The sequence below is a fragment of the Myxocyprinus asiaticus genome, chromosome 35 (genome assembly GCF_019703515.2).
Source record: "Myxocyprinus asiaticus isolate MX2 ecotype Aquarium Trade chromosome 35, UBuf_Myxa_2, whole genome shotgun sequence".
Classification (NCBI taxonomy): Eukaryota; Metazoa; Chordata; class Actinopteri; order Cypriniformes; family Catostomidae; genus Myxocyprinus; species Myxocyprinus asiaticus.
Window position 1 is genome coordinate 5704475 of NC_059378.1, and position 21295 is coordinate 5725769.

Here is a 21295-nt window from a genome sequence, read left to right on the forward strand (position 1 = left end):
GAATTTTCCTAAAAATCCTATATCGGTTGGGCTCTAATCATGATCAGATCATTCTGGAATGTGTGGCTTATTTTCTATTGGAATTGCTAAATTTAAAATAAATAAGTCAGTTTTTGAAAGCAACATTTTTTGTTCAGTCCTTGACCTCAATTTCTCTCCACAAATCAACACAAACAATATGAAATCAATCACTTTTATCTTTACGGAGAGAATCAAAAATGCAGTATTTTAAGACTAACATTCTTCTGATCTGAAACGTTTTTTAATTTATTTTTATTATTTAATAGTCTGTTGACTTAGATTGTGCAACCAAAATGCAGTTTTTTATTCTTGGCAAGTAACAAGTGGCTGATAACAATCCAAAAATTTACAGTGTCTAAAATGTGACTCACCTTTTGAGAGGGATTTTTATGGAGTACTGCATTTTGTAAACAGTCTTAAGTATACAAACAACAGAGCACATCTGTGTAGTGAGGCACATGTTGCTTTAAAATGAGTCTGAAGGGCTCATTGACTTTTTAATGATTTTAGGTAGCATGGCTGCAGTGCCTGATGCTGTGTGCTACACATGTTGAGCACATAAAAAATAGTATCTGATTGATATATCTGACAGATATATGTCCAGAGGGGTGTTCAACGTGTGCAAACACTACAACGGGGGAGCAATATTTAATTGCTTAAATTATGAATGACAGCTACCATACGGTAAGTGATGCGTACATATCAGCCTGTCAACGTCAGTGAATTTATAGATTTGGCATAGTGCTGTAATCATAATGGTCTACAAAAGTATAAAGTACCTGAAGAGCATTATCATTATTATTATTATTATTATTATTTGCAGACATATACTTAGTACAGTACATGTTCTATGGATTTTTCATTTCCAGTGCTCCAACAAATATTAAAAATGACAAATGCAGACTAAACACGCTGCTCTTTTTCACAGGACGTTCAGGTTGAAACATGCCATTTTAAGGCCAGTTTACACCAAACGGCACCAAACACCAATCAAATGATTGTTGGGTTTTGATGGATCAGTGTGTTATCCCCATTGGCATTTGTTGGTGTTTGTTTTCACAGACCGAATCAGCATATGTCGGGACATGAAATGTTTAAGCAGTCTGGTATGATGTTCCAACAAACCCTGACATCCCCACAAACACTTCCTTTTCAGTTGTCTACCTTGATGGCGAAAAAAACTACCCAATACAAGCAAATTCAAGTAAAACGTATGATAAAAAAAGATTGTCCATTTTTCTTTCTTTAAAACAAAGTTTGGCTGTTAGGGCAGCTTGAAAATTATGAAAATTATGTTTCCCACCATTCTAACTATAGTAAAGTTGATTGAAAACAGCATCCTAGTGTGGGAAAGAGGTCTAAACGTAGCTAAATTAATATGTTTTCAAACGAAAACGTATAAAGCCTTGTGTACACTACACAACTCAAGCTCCTTTTCTTTGATGTTTTAAGTCATTGACTGGTCTGCAACAAGAAGTCTCAGATTTCACAACTGTCTTATTGTATGTACACTCCTGCAACAAACCGAGACTAGTCCCAGATGCTACGACAGTTTTCAAAACTGCTTGATAATCTATACATCTTTTCGTCAGGTGTGCGCACAGTTCCGACAAGCGAGAGACCGACAATGAGCCACAAACAATGAAAAATAGAGAAAGTGCAAGAGGAGGGTAAGCTAGAAAGCAGAAGACTTTACCCTCTGTCTTTATTATTTTCCGCTGTTTTTCTTTCATTTTTCCTTTTGCAAATAGTAAAACGGGCGTGAACGTTCTTTCATGTATGTTGAAAGAGGAGAGCAAGGGGTGGGTAGCAGGAGACAAATAATTATTCAAAAATAAATTACATCACCCACATCTCCCTACCCGCTGTCTTTATTATTTGCAGCTGTTTTAATATTTTTCCTTTGCAAATTAGCGCAAATAAGTGTAAAAATGCAGGCATGAGCCATTCTTTCATGTTTGTTGGTCGTTATCAAGTATAAACTTCACAAGTTTGTAAATTAATTGCATTATCTTAATTTTAAGATTAGTTAAGATTAGTTCCGTTTAAAAATAAACGATACTAAAGGCAGCTGTAACGGACATTTTTTCACTGGTTATGTGTGGATTTAAGGGAAATAATCATACAATCGGAAAACTTTAAAAAGCTAATTCATGAACTTCCACAATAACATCTCGAAATTCAGAAGCATGCACATTAGAAGCTCTGTTACAGGTACTGCGCTAAAATAACTCTAAACGTGATGTTTGCTTATAATTAGGAGAAACTGTGGCGGTTTTTAGTGCTTTCATTCTCGTCTTTTACTTTTTTGTGCTTTATTATCATGCAGTAATACTCAGACAGAATGATTGATGTATGTCCTCATGAAATCAGAGACTCTCCACTCGAAATCTGAACACAAGTGGTCAAAAGAGATGACCAGGTGTAACAGTGATGTTTCTCGCTTGTGATAGGATCACCCAATTAGCATCTTAATATCAGTGTACACATGGCCTCAGTCTGGGACGAATGGCCGTGTAGTTGATACCAATACAGTCCTGTAGTGTGTGCTCCAGCACGGAAAGAAATCAAGACTGTGAGTCGCAGGGCGCCGACTGCAAGTCGTGTTGTGTACGCTTGGCTTAAGTGTGGATGTGGCCTAAATCCAACAAGCAACTGTAGAAATGTTTGGAATGTAATGTGAAAACCATGCATATATGTGAAGTTAACAGATGATGCATTATGATTCTGCTGCTAGAAAAACTAAAAAATAAACCATGTCCAAACGCAAATATTTGTCCCGACCATAAAGAATTTTTTTTTTTTCTTCTTCAAACCAATCTGCATTACTGGCTTTGTACTTCATTGAAAAATTACTAAGTGGAGGCTTTCAGAGATTTCAGATTGATTTGTAAAGCAATAGGTTCAGACCACTGTTTCAAATTAGCAGTCTGTATGAGGCAGCAACAAATTGGCTGACTACAGTAGAAAACGACAGATGCACAATCTGTCTGCTACCATTTTAAAAGCTTTGAAAAGCATGGCGTCCACAAGTGCGCCAGCCACCTTGGCAAAGCGTGAAGGGTACAATTCCAAAAAAATTTAAGGTGTCAAACGATATCATGTAAATGCTGGGTCAAAAATGTGGCACATGCCTATGGCTGGCTGTGCAAGAGAATACAATCTTCATAGATTTAAAAAACAAACAAACAAACAAACAAATGTACATTTCCATACAGTAGGGTATCTGAGGTGTGGCCTTTTGTGGCTGGTAGTTTAAAGGCTAGTAGTGCCCTTGACCCTGTGTTCACACCTCTTTCACTAATCCAGCTTCAGGTCTCTCGTTTCCACACGCCAAGGCGAGACGTGGTCTCCTAGCCTGATTCTGCAGGTGCTCCATCGGCCATATATCACGGCGCAACAGCCTGAGCCATATGGTTCCAACAAAGAGCTGCCTTGCATGGTAGGTTTTAGAGGAGGTGTGAGCCCATTCTTCATTCCCGACAAGGGGGGGTGGGGGGTGACTTGTTGGAATAAGTGGCCCTTCCAGCCCCATCACTCAAAGGAGCCCGGCAGCAGGCGGAGAAGAACGACATTTAGGTAAAAGCCTGCCATGTTCTGTGCCCAAACTGTACACAGAAAAAAGACTGTGGGTGTATAATCAAGAACATGTTTTTCCAATCACTCTATGAGATGGGCCCCTCTGATGGAGAGCCCAACAAGGGACTCGTACAGTTATCACATGCATCAGTGTGTCTGCCACATATCACCATAGGCCGCAGAAAGAGAGGGGGGGTCTTAAACGGAGGGTGAACTTATCACGAGACAGGCCAGGAGTGGGAAGATGTCGTCATGTCACTAGTTGTTCTAGGCGGCTCTTTATAACTCTTTCTAAGCCCACCATGCTGGGCTGCAACGTGAAATGCAGATTTATGTTCTCACTTAATCACCGGCTACTGTTTAATTTAGCTAATAATAAAAAATACCCTCAGACTGATTGATATAATACATAACTGTTTCACCAAAAGGGAGCACAAAGAAGGCTCTGTTTCATATAAATAATATACTTGGACCAGTAAAATGGCACATGGCAAGGAATCAAAGGAAGGAGTTTTAAAGGGTGAGAATAATCTTAACAATGAGAGCCAAGACTTAAAAGATCTAAACTTATGACAGTGAAGTCAGCGTAAGTCTTACTCATCTAAAACAGAGCTGAGCGTGTTTTCTCAATGTGTGCCTCTGAAGGGTTTTGCCTAGAACAAAGGAGAAATCACGTCGCTCAATGTTGTAATTGATATGCTGGGCCACTGCCATGGGGACAGGGGTGTCATAAACAGGGAGAAATTGGCTGGGTGGTATTGTTTATTTGCCTAGACTGATTAAGCTCAGTTGGCTTGTGATATGAACAGGTGGAAGACATTTCTACCATGTAAATACTAATAAAACCCACACTGAATCGATCCAATGTACAGAATAATCCACAAAATCGGATTAGGGCTGGGTAAAGAAAAGACTTTCCGATTAATCGTGATCTTGATTTAAATAATTCTTAAAATCACAAGATCGATCTTTTACTTTTACGAGGTTGATCGCAAGACAACTACTAGTTTATCTCGTTAACAGGTCAAAATGAAAAAGAGAGTAAAGAGAAAAACTACACAAATAAAGAGAATCTTAAAGATAACTTTTTATTTCAGTACCCACACATTGTTGGACTGATTGACAGGCAATTATGTGCGTGTGTAATCTGAAAGTGCTCGTGGAGTTGAGGTAACATGCCTAAATGGTAAAGTAACCTACAAATTAAAATTCCGTAAAAATGCAAGTCTTGGTATTAATGTAAACACAGTCAACGTACACAGCGGATTTGTATCAAAATATTTGACTTGAGGTGTAAATGCAGCCTAATAGGCCGGTCGCTGTCTAGTATGTTTTTGATATAAATCAGACAACAATAAAAAGTGTGAACTATTCCTTTAATATACCAAAAATAATCAGAATCTAATCAAATTAGTTCAAAATCCGGATCAAATTGAGAACTTATAAATTAGAATTGAATCAAATCAGGAAATCTGTATAGCTATCCAGACATAAACCGGAGCCTGAGCATAAAAGTCATTGCCTTGCAGTATATTGTCAGCAGTACCCTCCAACGTTCACATTCGCACAGCCATTGTGGTTGACTTTGATTCTGATGGATTGTGGGTAATGCTTGGAACTGACAGCCTAGCAAAACCCATACGCATGACATCTTACGTTAGTGTCAGATAAAAACGGTATTCAACATATGTGGTGTGAAACATAACATTCTGCACGGTAACTCCGTCACATGACTTATTCATTAACATAGAACAGCCTCAGTCATATCCTCCTCTTTATATCCACTCCCTCGGGAGGCTGTATAGATTTTCCAGCTGCCTGCCCGGATGATCCATGATGATTATTATCTGTAAGGTAGAGCTGGTGGAAGATATGGAAAACAGTCATCACTCTTTTCTAAGCCTTATATAGTGCTTCTGTTTCAGTGAGCAGTGTTACTTCATGGCTACAATGATTCCAGGTATTGTTTAACCAACCCCAATGGATGCATATTTCAGTATCTAGGCTGCGTTGAATTTGTGGCGGTTTGCTATGCATCACGGAGCACCTGCTTAAAAATATTTCATAAAAGAGAATGTAGTGACATGTAAGAAAATATATACAATAAAAAGGCAATGTTTTTTGTTTGCACTTTCCTATAAGTTCTGATAAGCTGATTGCAATATCAGTCTTCATATTTTTTTCCAGTGATTACTGCTGCTGCTGCTGCTATCTTATTGATAGGCTAAGCTCAATAATGAGTTGCTTATTATTCAAAAGACATTTTTTTATCCATATTTGTTTGGAACGTCAAATAATTAATTTCTCAGAATTAATGAATGTAATAAAAGTTGTACATATCCTTTAGACTCTACATGCATAAAGTATTGATTGAGAGAGCAAGGGTCTATTAACCCCTCCCCAAATTATTGTTTGATCGACCAATGGCATGCAATAATCGCTCGCACGCGAGCAATAGAGAGAGAGAGAGGGGGGAACGTATTTCATGTACAGTTAGTCACTCTACATTTTGCAGTCCCTCGCACCAACATATGTATGAAATCGACAAATCACATAAGATGAAGACAGTAATATCATAGTCATATTTTATAAGTTACGTACCTTATAAAAGTTTTATTCTGCATGGATTGGGTATGGCACAGTGATTAACAAGAAAAGTTAAAAATGGCACTTCATGTCAAAAAGGTTGGAGACTCCTGCTGTACATCACTTAATAGCCGCGTTTCCACTGTCAGGCCAAATAAGGATGTGCTAGTGCATGCCTGGGCCTGTTGCGTTCCCACTGTCACTTCCGGGAGTTCTTTGTGCCTCCTCTGGGCTTCCTCTGGACAAACGGCCAATGGCCTTTGGCCCGCCAATTATCCTTGGGCCAAACAAGGCCAACTGTGGATTGAGGCAGGGTCAGCACCAAGATCGCAGAACTTACCATGTTGTGTCTCCAGTGCACAACAGTAACGGTTTGGGGAAACATTTTAAATTGCGGGCACAGTACAAATCCGTTAAAATGCACAATGGACAAAGCAGTGCCCAAAGAAAGATTTTCCATGGTTCAAGATCATGGACAGTGTGCTGAGACATCATCCTGCTGTTAGTAGGATACCATAGGAGTTAAAGAGTTGTCTAACTAATGTTTATAGACGATATAAACTCGATATTCTAGATAACTAGATAACATGATACCTCAGATTGAGGTTCCCTCTTGCTTGTGAAATGGGCGGGGTGTGTGACGTTGGCACCAGGGCGGCGTATTAAGGGCAGTTTTAGGGTGCTAAAATTGGCGCTATTGGCCCAATGGTGGGAACGCAGATCGATTTTGGTTTCGTGGCTCGAGGTCTGAGGGTGGCCAGTTGATAACCCTGTCTCAAACTGGCCCGATTGTGGAAAAGCAGTTAATGATTATTTTAATGGCTTTGCAATGTAAACATCATAAAGTATGTGCATTCATTAATATCGTACTATACATTTGGAAATGGAAAAGGTTGAAGACCCCTAGTTTTAGCCTCACTAATTCTTTGAAACAGCACTAAACTACAGACCATCACACCCACATGCTGCCCCATGCTAAGCTGAACCCCCCCCCCCCATGGTGCTTACCAGAGACAGTTCTGAGACTGTCCACCATGAGGCAGTCCTAACAAATTGGACTGCAGCTGCTTAACCCCTAACACAATGTGCCGTTACACTTCTGTTGTTGTGACCCCTGGCTTTAAAGTTCTTTATCCATTCACCTTCTATTCCAGCTTGGAATATATTCTGTTCAATTCTATTTTGAGTGTGGCTGATGCGTATGCCTACCACTGATATTGTTTTATGAAAAAAAAAAATTATTATACACAATTAACTGAATCCCCAACGGTTCATAAACATTTAATTATCCCTTTAAATATGACACTGTGATCTTGACTTCAAGTCAGAACAACAACAGATCACAGAACAAAGGGTTCATTTTAGATATGAATTAATAGGAATACAACGGAGGATTAAACACCCCCGCATTCCGAGAGCAGTCAATTCACAGCTATAGGCCAAATTACTCAATTATCTCTGCTAATTCCCCCCATGCCAAGCTAATGCAATTATATGCAAACAAATAGCGCCATGGTAACACTTTTTCCCTGCGACACACTTCGACTTTCAGCGACAGGTAATTTTGATTAGCTTGGCCCCTAAAAAACAGCCCAGGCATTGGCTATTGCAAAATTTTCTAAACACAAGTTCAGGCAGGAAAAAGAACGCTGAGCAGCACAGCTGCTCATATATTACGGTAACTTTTTGTTTGTTTAATTTCTTAAATCTTCTTTATTAAGTAAAGCAGTTAATTTAGAAACTTAAAATCCAGGTGCTATTTGGACCTCCAACATTTTATTTCTACATAATTCTGCCACCACAGGGACCGTAGCATGCAAACGTAGATTAGCCATGAAAAAGTCACAGGTGGCCTGGGAATGGAGTCAGGGTGTTAATCCTGTAAGGAGGAGGCCGACACATATCTCAAAACTAAGTTTGTTCCAGCTCACATTGCACTGCCAAATCAGTCTGCTTCTTGCAGAAAACAGCCAAGTGAGACATGTAATTCAGCACCAGTGTTCTCGCTATATCGGAAGCAAAATGCCCCAATGCAAAGTACTGTGGGAGCAATCAACAACATTTTTTACTTAGTCATATTAACCCAAGTTTGCTGCTTTATTCCCATGCCTACAGTTTGATTCACCGGAATGCAGAGAATTCACAGTTCGTGAATTCTTAATTACAAATATAGAGGAAAAGATTTTCAATTTGCCTCTCAGCCAGTAGCTCTAAATCGGAGTCCACTGAGGACCAAAGACTGTAAGGCATCTATTACAGCTTTCAGGAGTCAAAACGCAACAGAACAACAAAATGAAAACAGCGTCAGGCATCCTGCAGTTAACAGAGACCCTTGCACTCCTTTCTGGGAAGAGGAAGCTTTCTGTCAGCTCTGTACTTATTCTATCAGAGTGCATGTTGTGACCCAGGCCAGTGCAAAGAGAGAGCCAGCGTCACTGTGGTCCAAGCCCGCTGCTGCTGCCATTGACAGGGATGAAAGCAATAACATCAGGCTGAGTTATAAGGGGGGCACGGGTCACCTCCCCAAGGAGCCGGAATAAGTCAAGCCGTCAGCCTCCAGCCTGAGAGAAAGGATGTATGCAGTCAAAGCCTGGCAGATATCATGTGATGGTGGAAATGCCAGGAGACGTCAAGTGTGTGCAGGCTAACAGCAGTTCAGGTGAATGCTGCTTCCCTTTGTAATGCAGATAAGGATGCAATCAGCCTGCTTTTATCTCTGAAGACAGACTGTATTCTGAGAGACATACAGCAGCGCTGCACCAGCAGGGATGAATTGTGTATGTCGAACGTCTTGATGAAAAGGAACTGTTTAAGGGTGTGTGTGTGAACAAGAATACACAACTGCCACTGAATTCAGCTCAGTTGGAGGATTGTTTTTAAGATCTGTAAGACCAAGAGTGGACTGCCGGTATTCTTGAAGAGACAGTACCATTTTAGCATTCTTAAAGAGACAGTACCATTTTAGCACTTGTTCTACAAGTCAATGTAAATAGTACAAATTATGCATGTAATCATTAAACATGAAACAAAACATATATACATGCAATATAATATATGCAATTTCAGTACATATTTATTTATAAAATACATGGATTTGTACATTTCTAAAAAGCTAAAATGTTACCAAAATGATGAAATATAATTTGTAAAATTTATATTTTCAAAATGTACCTAGTTAGAAGGTCCCACGTACAATTAACAGCATTAGCTAGGAGAGATTTTCTTTGTACATTTTTCTCCTGAGTGTGACTGCTGTGTGCATTTTCCATTTCCTGTTTTAGATTTCTAACTAGTAGCACCTAATAAACATGCAAAAAAATAAAAAAATTAAAATTGCTAAATTTCCTAAAAATTGATGTCCACATATGTGGACAGTGTGACTAATTTGCGTAATTTTAAATAATACCAAGCTATAGAAGTCAGTTTTTGTTTTTGATCAAATTATGTTTCCAGGAGTGTTGGTTATTCATGTTTTTGAGATGTTACAGACATCACAGCTGATTTTCTGTAAAGCTGCTTTGGGACAATGTGTATTGAGAAAAGCACAAATAAAAACTATATAAATAAAAATTATTTTACTTGATTTGACTTTTATGTTACAATGTTTTTTCTACTTTGGAAACAAAATCTCAATGTTCTCTCTTTGCACTGTCAAACAAACAAGTGACATCCAGTGCCAAAGCATTTTACAAATCAGAAATTTGCATAATAAATTCTGAATCTATGTACTGATAACCATTGTCCCATGTCTGCCAAACATGTTGAGTGGTCCAAACATCATCTGCAGCCTGAAACTGAACTTTTGATAGGAAGTTTGGATTGAATGCACTTGGCTTCATAAGAAACATATAGGATGCTCCCTTGCACCCTATTTAGTGAACGACTTAACCTCCAGTGTGCTGTCTGTCTGCACTGGTCTCAGAACAGTTCTAACAGTCCTAACTCCATATAAAGCCTCTGAAAGCGAAAACATTTTCTCAATATGAAAATGCACAGTAAATATCGGGTTGTTTTGTCACATGACTCACATTGAAAGTTTAACCCTTTACTGACAGCCCGGATTTTCCTGAACTGAGATCAGTTGGTTTAAATTAAATTAAATTATGCGTTACGCACAAAGAAGCCAAAATACAAAGTCCACGCATGTGTACGCAGGGTCGCACGGGGTTATAACTCACATTTACCCATTTGAATTGGAATCGGGAACTTGTGAAACGGAATCAAATTGAATCAAGAAATCTGTATAAATACCCAGCCCTATTACTAATCACATGTCTTAAGATGTTTTCATTTGCATTTCTACACAGGTGCGTGAAAGAAAGATTATGCATGCCCATGTGACACATGTGACCAATATTCTAGAGCAACAATATCAAGTGATGTGATTGCAAATATCTCAAATATTATTACAATGTGATTTATGGGGATTTTAATGCTTTCCAAATTTGTCAAAACATACATATTCCCAAAAAATACCAACAGTCCCATAACAGTGGTAAAGTGGCCTTGCTTGCACAAGTTACAATCAGCAGGGCTAGCTTTATGCAATTAGGCTGATTTAATTAGCCCCTTAAGACAACCAGCCAACTGATACGTAATTAGCTAAACTGTTCCCAGTGCCACAAGCTCGATGTAAAAATCACATTCAGTGGTCTTTATATATAATCTGACCAAAAATCAATATTCCAACATCATAAAAGATCCCTGATGTGATGCTCCAGGTGATGTTACAACATGTTTAAAGTTTAGGGTTGCTTGCATTACCACATGTACAACGAATTTTCATCCCCTAAGCTCAAGTTTAACACTGTGTATATTATTACTTATTAGGGCTGCATAAACACAGAATTAACAATTGGAGCTCACATATGCATGAGTTATTGCATTGCTAACAGCTCTAAGGAGTAAAGGAATGCCTGCATTTTTCATTTTGAATGTGTTTAGTAGAATGCTTAGTAAATTGCAGCAGACAGTTTGCTTTGCATTTGGTTATGGCGAAGTAAAACATTCTCGCAAACTAGGCCAATGGGAATGAGACGACCATTCTGTACCACCAGTAAGCACTTATACGTGATTAAATGGATTGATTAGGCTGCATTAAGCCTATACGTTAATGCAAGTACAAAATTAAATAATCTAATCAAACTGTGATTTCAATATGTTCAAAGTAAAATCTCTGGGTACACTCGAGCTCTGCCTCAAAATGTGGCCAAGGCGTTTTCTTCTACTGCACATTGAAACAATTATCACCTCAAGGTAGAAAAACATGGCCATCATTTAACTGTTTTAAGAAAAACCCACACGATCTCCAACCACACACACTCAACCAATCCTCAGCACAGAGTACAGTATTCTATAACATAAAGACCCTCATCTGTCCTCTCTCTACACTAACATGGAGTTAAACAAGCTCAGGTAATTGTCAAACTGCCATGTTATTGTTATGAGTAATAGATATGTTTATTTTAGCTCCGAGACTTTGTGTAAATAAGCACAGAGATAGCTAAAAATGTATGGAACATAATATGAAATAGGGGTGGGTAAAAATATTGATTTTCCCATGCATAGCGATCTTAATTTGATCAATCTCGAAATATATACTGTAGATTCTTAAATCCCAAGATCGATCTTTTACTCTATGCGCAACGATCCACTACAATGAGAGGAAATCACTCACATTTGCGACCAAATTTCACGCTATGTGATTAAATTTATATATTTGGCAACTGGCTGGTAAATGTTTACATTTCACTCACCAGTAATTGTGTAGTATAGTGGTGAAATATTCAGCAGCGAGAAACTTTCACTGCGTGTTGTTCCATGTAATGTGTGCCCAAAGACGAGATCCACTTATCTGAATAATGTCTTTTTAATACCCTTTCTGTTCTCTACAGTCAGTTGCTGATCAAAAACAACAAAAAAAAAACATTTAATCCTAATCGTGCATGGCACAAATGAGATAAAGCCATTTGAGTCATCTCTCGTTAACATGCGGTAATTTACAGATGCTTTTTACAGAAATGCCGGTTTTGTTAAAGAGACAGTACCGGTATTTAATACGTGTTCAAAAAATCACTGTCAATACTTAAAAATGGTAAAAATGATGCAATCAAACAATAAATATGGAACAAAAAATAATATATTAAATATAATATCCAAAATGATGAAAAACTAATAAAATAGAATTAATCAAATTAATATTTTCGTAACGTACCTAGTTAGAAGGTCCCATGTATAATTAACAGCATTAGCTGGGGAATAATTTCTTTCATATGTAAGCAAAATGGACATTTTCACTGAAATATACCTATATGAATCGACATTGAATTCGAAATCGAATTGAAAGCTTGTGAATCGGAATCGAATCGGGGAAATCTGTATCTATACCCAGCCCTAATATGAAACAATGATCCAAGTTATTTTTATTGATTGTCAACAGCTATTTTCATGATTTTGTCCATTTTAAAATAGTAATTGTACTAGGGCTGGGCGATAAAACTATATTTATCTCGATATTTATCGCGAAAAAATCCACGATGTCGATGATAAGCTTTTGAGTAATTTTCGATATTTAGCCTGTGTTTAACATCTAGACGTTCAGGTGCGTGTCGAAGTGACCGCAAGACATCATGATGACGGTTGTGCCCTCACATCGCCTCTAGTGAGCAGTGCGACAAAACAACAGTGCTGTGTACACCAGATCTGATCATTCTGCACCATATTCTTGAATATTTTTCTCAACCCTGAACACGCTTCATTTATGCCTTGTCCCGCTCTGCACATGTTGCCTCTTTTCCAATCATGTGAGTAGACATGAGGCGCCGCATAAGTTTTCAGAGCGCCTTTAGACCGCGGGGGGGGGGGGTTGGGGGGTTGTGGTGGTGGTGTAGTGGGCTAAAGCACATAACTGGTAATCAGAAGGTTGCTGGTTCAATACCCACAGCCATCACCATTGTGTCCTTGAGCAAGACACTTAACTCCAGGTTGCTCCAGGGGGATTGTCCCTGTAATAAGGGCACTGTAAGTCACTTTGAATAAAAATGTCTGCCAAATGCATAAATGTAAATGTAGACCATAAAATTGTTTTCCTTCTAAATTTAGCTTTCTTAATCAGCATGTTATGAGCCTTTAATAATAAACAAATAGATTTCTGTTCTAATTTTGTGAAATTAATCAGATGTCATCATCTCTGGCACTTTAATGAAAATATAAAAAATTTCTCTCAGGGGATACCCCTGAACTCCATAGAGTATCATTCCTCAGTCACAAGGGCTTCTGTGCCCCCATACTTGCTATCTGAATGTAACAAAATGTAAAGCATTTGTGGCATAAAGTTGATTACCACAAAAAATTATTTTAACTCGTCCCACAGTTACAGCGAGGAACTTACAATGAAAATGAATGGGGTGAATCCGTAAACATTAAAATACGCAATGTTTCAAAAGTATAGCCACAAGAAATATACATTATACTTCATGACATGATTTTAGTTGGATAAAATCTTTGTTCTACATAGCTAATATTAGTGTGAGAAAATCACTTACAGGGTAACCAGTGTTGTGTCGTCATGGCAACAAAGTTGTAATAAGCAATTTTAATACACTAAAATCATGTTAACGGCTAATGTTTACATTTTGTGGCTATACTTTGTAAATTATGTAAATTTTCACATTTATGGTCTGGCCACATTCACCTCCATTCTAATGCCTTTTATACCCATGATTTTTGCAGCTTTTTTTTTTTTTTTTGGTATAAACGAAAGACGAGTCTAAATATTTTTTTTGGTGGTAATCAACATTATGCCACAAATGCTGTTAACTGTGCTTAACTTGTATTGAACACAAAACATTCCATTAACAACAACAAGCAATCAGAGCACAAAGTCAAATTTAACCCCAAATAAACATAATCAATTTTCGAGTTATGCTTTACGACCTCACAGAAGCATGAACATTTCAAACTCTTAGCCCTACAAAGTATTAAAGCGAGCATGTTAAGCATATTTTATATGCTTCTATGATGCGTTAAAAAGGCCCAGGCTACATACATTTTGAGGATGATACATTTCTGTTCGAGTGGGGGTGTGTGTGATCCTCTCTTTGGATGGAGTGACATCACTTCTCTGACTTAACCAGAGAGAATGAAAGTGGTAGAAAGCGCCTCTGATCCGTCCTGCTCACTGGAAACTCCCTTTAGACTCACTCTCAAAGCACATGCACTGCATGGAACTGACCAAAATAACCCTATATTACAGTCAAATATTTATAGATAGCGTTACTGTACATCCTGCCCACGTGTATCATGTGGCTATGGCAAAAAGTTGAAGATAGGGAAAACGCAGAGGTGGTAATGAGCGTAATAATTTCAGCAGTCATCACTAAAATAGTTTTTACATGTCTGCGTAATTACTAGTCATACGACTAGTCATTGTAGATGAGATTGCCTGGCTCAAACAAAACTGAACTCCTTTAAGAGGGTGTTTGTCAACATTATGTGAATTCCTTAAATCAGAACAAGAAACTGCTTAAAATAAACAAAAACCTCTAGGTCCAAAAGCAAGCAAAATAGCATGCTGTGCCACAAGCGACAGGATCTCTGCAAAATAAATAAATAAATAAATAAATAAAGCTGCATTTCATTACATCAGGCACATTTCCCATGAGCGTCTGTGCTACTCCAGACATTCTGCATGGTCAAGGTAGCCCTCGGCCTTTCCCTCGAAATGTGACACCCTTCTCACTAGAGAAGCAACTGGTACCAGCACTAATTGAAATTTTGCATGCAAAGTGACAATAGCCGGGCCCTGGGCAGCATGGATTAGGTGCTGAATGGAGGCGGATTCTTTGTGAACGCCACTGCAGAGGCTGGCATGCAGACGACGAGCTCCATGCATCTGCTCATTCAGCGGACTGAGAAAACACAGGTTTGCGAGCAGCCGCTCACTTTCCCTTTATCTAATCCCGTTTCTGAATCTCTATCGCCAAGCCCACCACCCCACACTTTGCCTTTTGTTATCTGCCCGAAAAACTTTAATGCTACGTGTCGGCTTACACCACCATGGCCCACACTCGGCGTATAGTTGGAAACGGACGGGTTGCATTTACATTTGAAAGCAGATTATTCAAACTTGGCAGGCATTTCAAAGTGGAAGTGTTGATATGAGGGTTAAAACGGCTATGTTAACAAACAATAGCTTTAATTATCCATCTCTCTTCTGTTTACAGTGTTATGAAAATAGATCGGGAAAGCTTAGCCTCAACAAACTTTGAACTCTGAGCAAAATCCTTGTAGATAAACACTGTAGTATTTATATTTGTAACATTGGAAATTCTGTCCGATCAAATGGAAAAGGCTAGACTGAGATAACACAACTGTAAATATGTGGTTGAAACTATTCTTCTCTGATATTATTTCTATTGCATTCAGAATCTGCATACACCATTTGCAAGTCATTAAAAAGTTCTTAACTGTACATACATGTAAAAAGATTTATATTTTTGGCAAAATATAAAAGTTATTAATTAATATGCCTTTTTTATATAATAAAATATAGAAATTCTTTGACATTTCTAAATATACATGAACAACAGCAATACCAGTGTGATACACATGAAGACAATTTTTTATCTAAATATAACATAATATACAATTTATATTAACCTCTAATGTGAGAATTACTAGTAATTTGAATTAATTTCCTATTACTCATAACTGCTCAATTCAACTTGATGATCAAAAGTTCTTTAACCATCATATTCTTTTCTAACTAAACATCATCAAAACAACATTAATACTTCTTTACTATGTTTTTAAGCTAAATCTATTCCATTTACTTGAACTGTTGAATGTTGATGTGTGAGTTTGCTGTAAGCTGGTTTTGCATCAGATGGCTGCAGAGTAAAATGTGGACAATTTCCTCTTTCAAGCCCTTTTTAGACTAATAGACTAATGTGTGCATGAACTTTTGCTCTCCTCACACCCCCTTTAGATAGTAGCAGCTTTAATTTAGTTTATTTGTTATGTTTGTTACATCTGTCATGTCTGTTTTGTACAGGAATGTGTGTGTGTGTGTGTGTGTGTGAGTGTGTGTGTGTGCGCGTGTGTGCATGTGCGTGCGTGTGTGTGCGTGTGTGTGTGTGTGTGTGAGTGTGTGTGTGTGCGTGTGTGTGTGTGCGTGTGCGCGCGCGCGTGTGTGTGTGTATGCGTGTGTGCGCGCGTGTGTGTGTGTGTGTGTGTGTGGGCAGGTTTAAGTGGTTTACGAGGACTATTGTTTAGGTTACAAACTGTAATTACAAGGGTATTTTATGCTATAAATGTGGTTTATGAGGACATTTCTAGTGTCCTCATTATTCAAATCACTTAAAAAACATACTAAATGATGTTTTATTGAAAATGTAAAAATGCAGAAAGTTTTTTGTGAGGGTTAGGTTTAGGGGTAGGGTTAGGGTTAGGGAATAGAATCTATAGTTTGTACAGAATAAAAATCATTATGTCTATGGAGAGTCCTCATAATGATAGCTGCACCAATATATGTGTGTATGTGCGTGTGTGGGTGTGTGTGTGTGTGTGTGTGTATGTGCATGTTTATAAACAAGATGCAGTACCAGTGAGAGACAAAAAAGTGTGTGAGAGAGTACGGGAAAGAGGCAAAATGTAAGTGAAGTGTTTATAAGAAAAAAATCGTATTCATAGATGTACAAAAAAACTTATGTAATATCATGTGTAAACCTACAATTGATGCCCGGGTCAAAATTGACCAGCGAACGCAAAAGATGTAAAAAAAAATGTTTTAAATGGCTATATTGTTTAAACAATTGTATTAAAAATCTGAAGAAAAAAAAAAATCATTATGTGTATTGACAAAGTCACAAAGTTTGGTCCCTGTACTAAAAAAAAACTATGCAGTATTTTAAAATTATTATCTACTTCTCCCGGGTCAAAAATGACACAAACTCAATAGGAGGTTTAAAACAAAATCGAAATGATCAAATTAAAATGACGTGATGGTGGAGCAATACACAAAGCAGAAACCAAAAAGATACAGAAAATATTTGTATATCTATATTTAAGTTTAAAGTGGGTCATGAAAATACTAGTTTGGTACCACATTACCACCAAATCTCTAATTAAAGCTGGATGATATTTCTACCCTTGAACCATATATGAAGATGTTACAGTATGCACCACCTCTAACAGGATTTCAATCACAGTGTTGGAAAGAACATCAATACATATTCAGCAGTCAAATATCTGCATACAGTACTTGGGAACAGACGCAGCTGCTTATGGGATGTCTCAAAATGAGAGCGAAGGCACATTGTATCATGACGGCAAAATGGAATGCACGCTGGGAACGCTGAAATACCGAGGAATCTTTTGTACGACTGGTGTCCTACTTACAATAGATGCCAACACTCTGATGTGGTAAACAAAATGCAGCTCAGTCGTGGCTTTACTGATGGAATATCCTGCTCGATAACTTTTCTAGTATTTGTGTTGTGTAACCACATACTGTTCAAGTCCGATGGATATATCAAACATTCTCTTTTCTTACATGTAATCATATATTTAAAATCTGATATGCCAGATTGTGTGATTAAACTCAGGGCCAACTGAGACACAAAGCGGAACAGCTGAAGAAAAGCCAAAAAAAAATAAATTCAACTTTGATATAGAGAAATGACATATAAGACATTTCTTACACTAATCGCCGAGGAGCTTCAGGCGCAGGGACTAATACTAAATTACACTGTAATTTCAAACCCCTGCACAATGCAAGCTGACATATAGAAAAACTAAAGAAAACTTCAAAGTCCCTAAGAAAGGTAGTATCGTTTGATATGAAAATACAATGAGTAGAACCATATTTTGTATGAGTCACCTGCTGGGAAAAATCATTCTACATTGATTCACATTTACAAATCCTGCTTGGATCTGTAAGCTTATAAAAGCACTTGAACTGCTTTATTATTACTCTAAAGCTGTCTCAAGACTCAAAAGTGTCACTTTGGCCACAAAACCCTACACTTCAATTGTGTTTTGATCATATAATAAAATGACCGACAATTACAAGTATATCCAAATAATCAAATATCTGTGACAACAATCCCATCCTCAGAGAAAAAGACACATTGCATCTGTCATGTCCTTTCATAATTATATTGTGTTTCATAATTCAATTGCAATCTCACAATTGAGATCCGCACTTTGTGAGGTTCAATACAATGTTTTATAAGGTGTTATGATGATGTCAAATCTCTGCAATCTCCTCTTCAGCCTGCTATCACTTTGAATTTTTAAGGTCGAAGTGGCACTGACCTCTTTTTCAACTCACTAATTTTTTATACTGTACGTAAGCGTCATGCTTTAAAGCTATTGGTTGATAAACTAGGGTGATAGTCAGAGGAACAATGTGAATCGACCAATCACTCCAGATTTTGTGATTAAGTGACCTGGGGGGGGTCTTATATAGAGTATATATATATATATCTCATCATAATAATATTCGTTCCCTTGTCAGTATATTATAATGGGTAATACTAGTCAAAGGGAGTCGAATGTGACATACTAAAGCAATTCTGTTAACTGTAAATACAAACTATAAGAGACTGCAACAATAGTGTGAGTAGCTCAATACGAAAGGCAAAATCTGCACACTTTTATAGTAAATAATGTTTGAGAACATAGTTTATACTTTTCTGTAATGCGAAGACAGAAATAAAATAACATTTACATTACAATAATGAAAAAAGATCTTATGGCCTCTAAAAACAAACACTGTAAAATGCATTTTTGTTTTAATATTTATTAGCATTAATATACATATAATAATAATAATAATAATAATAATAATAATAATAATAATAATAATTATAATAGTGTGCCAATTTTAATTTGCATAGAATTAGATTAAAATCTGGCACTGAAAATATTTCAAAATTTCAGGTATTAACATAATAATGTCAATTCACTGTGTGTGTGTGTGTGTGTATATATATATATATATATATATATATATATATATATATATATATATATATAAAAAAATTTTTAATTGGCTGCCTTTTTGCAAGTGTATATTAGTATAATTAACACAAACTCAGAACTAAACTATCTGGAATTGCAAATGCTGATACAAACTAATTTAATAGTTGTAATAAATAATGTTAGATTTAAGCAATTATGGTGTAATGCTCCATGAAAGCAAAGATTTATTAGCAACAGAAAAAAGGACTTACGTTCTGAATCACTAACTTCCTCCTGATACTGCAGTGCAGTGAGTTGAATTAGCTTTTATTTAATTCAAATACTCTGTGCCTGTGTATGCACAAGTGTGTTCAATTTTACATGCATATTTAATTATTCTGAACTACACTACTGTTGTTAGCCTTACTCTGATTTAAAAATATCTGATAGTTTTAAATAATGTAAACTATAAGAGAAACAAATAAATGTCCAGCCTAAAAAGTACAGGATGGAGCATGTCTATATTTATCAATTACCTGACAATAAATAAATATAAGTATAACCTTTAGAACAGAAGCCACGAGAGCTTTCTGCAATAACAGCAATGCCTAATTAAAGTTCACTGAGCATAATTCACTGGACACTACAAACTGCTTGGGGACTGAAACTGTGTCCATGAAAATACAGAACTGTATTTGTATTTGTATTTGTATGCTGCACTGGAAACCTGTTTCATTGTCCAACATGCTGATTTCAGCATCACCATTCGAGCTCTGAAAACCCCCACACACATGCCACGTGAATGTGTTACAAGTGCTGAGAAAACACTAACAGAGGAGAATGAAGACGATAAATATAAAGAGGAGTGGCTGTGTTTACTGTTTCACATCTGCAATGATTGTACAATTATAAAGGTGAAAGAGGCGCGAGGCTTGAATCTCGAGCGTGTCTCGCGGACTCACGTCTCTGCGCGAGCGGACTGTTAAAAGATGAAAATACAGCAAATTCTCCAATTAATAGTGTGATTATACTGATTCTTGAGAAATAAACGCGTCCAGAGATGATTTTACTATATAGTCTGCCTGACCAAACACAACCCTGTAAAGGGAAAACGTCCATGTCAGGGAAATTCTAACCGTTCAAAAAATGTCACATTTGTCCCAGTATCATTCCACAATCGCTGATGAGCGAAAAAAGCGGTTTCGTCTCTAATTTCTTGGATGCCATTCAAAACTAACGTGCCGTGACCGTAAACTCTCGCTCGGTCGGCAAGATGCTGGAGACGCACAACATTGAGAGAAACATCTTACCTTCAACAGCCAGAACCGAGGGTAGTAGTGTCCATAAAATCCATAGGGTATCCATCATTGGTTTCTTAGGGGTGAAATTATAAAAAGTCCAGACAGTCAAATAAAACGAGCCCTGAAAGCCATTGATATCAAACGCTGGCGCAGACCGGCAGACTTCCACCTTCCGTTGAATGAATACGGTGCCATAAACACACAACTACAATCCAAAGCGAGTATGGACGAGACCAAATGAGGCAGACGAGGGGGGCCGGTGGTACCGCGGACCGTGTGAAATCGTGTAGCGGATGAAAATGAGCAAGAAACTATGCTTTACGAATACGAAATAAGAGTTTTAGAGATTATTTCATTGATTAAACTCGACCCGAGCTGATTTCCGTCGGAGCGACAATAAAAACGTGAAGTCAACCCACCCGAAAGAGCAATTTACCTCTTTCCTACCTGTCAATCAAGGCAAGAGCGTATCTATTCAGCCTTATCAGTGGATGCTCGCTGGAAAAATCGTGACAATTGGGAATACAGAGATGTGGGAATTTAGTCAGACTTTGGGGTGATATTTAAAGATGATTCAAGAAAACTATGGTTCTTATAGTTGTCCTAAGTAGAATATCGCCGTGGAAGTTTTTTCATCTTCTCCAGATGAAGTACAGGTAAGAAGGCTTCTAAAATTACTGTGAAACGAGAGGATAAATACTTATTACACTCATATTTTTATTATTATTATTATTATTATTCTAATTTACTTATTTAGTTATTTTCTAAAAAACAATTTTGAAACAAATAAATGATTTTTTTATTTATTTATTTATTTATTTATTTTATTATTATTATTATTA

The 21295-nt window shown here is 37.3% G+C and overlaps 1 protein-coding gene across 1 annotated transcript in view; it reads right to left on the bottom strand.

The window, feature by feature from the left end:
* The window catches only part of LOC127426179 (ephrin type-B receptor 2-like), a 229057-nt gene extending 208442 nt beyond the window's left edge, over positions 1–20615 (bottom strand). Inside the window, exon 1 of the mRNA XM_051672806.1 lies at positions 20463–20615. Within this exon, the coding sequence (XP_051528766.1) occupies positions 20463–20520 (58 nt within the window). The 5' untranslated portion in view covers positions 20521–20615. The remainder of the gene's footprint in view (positions 1–20462) is intronic.
* Positions 20616–21295: the final 680 nt, after the last annotated feature.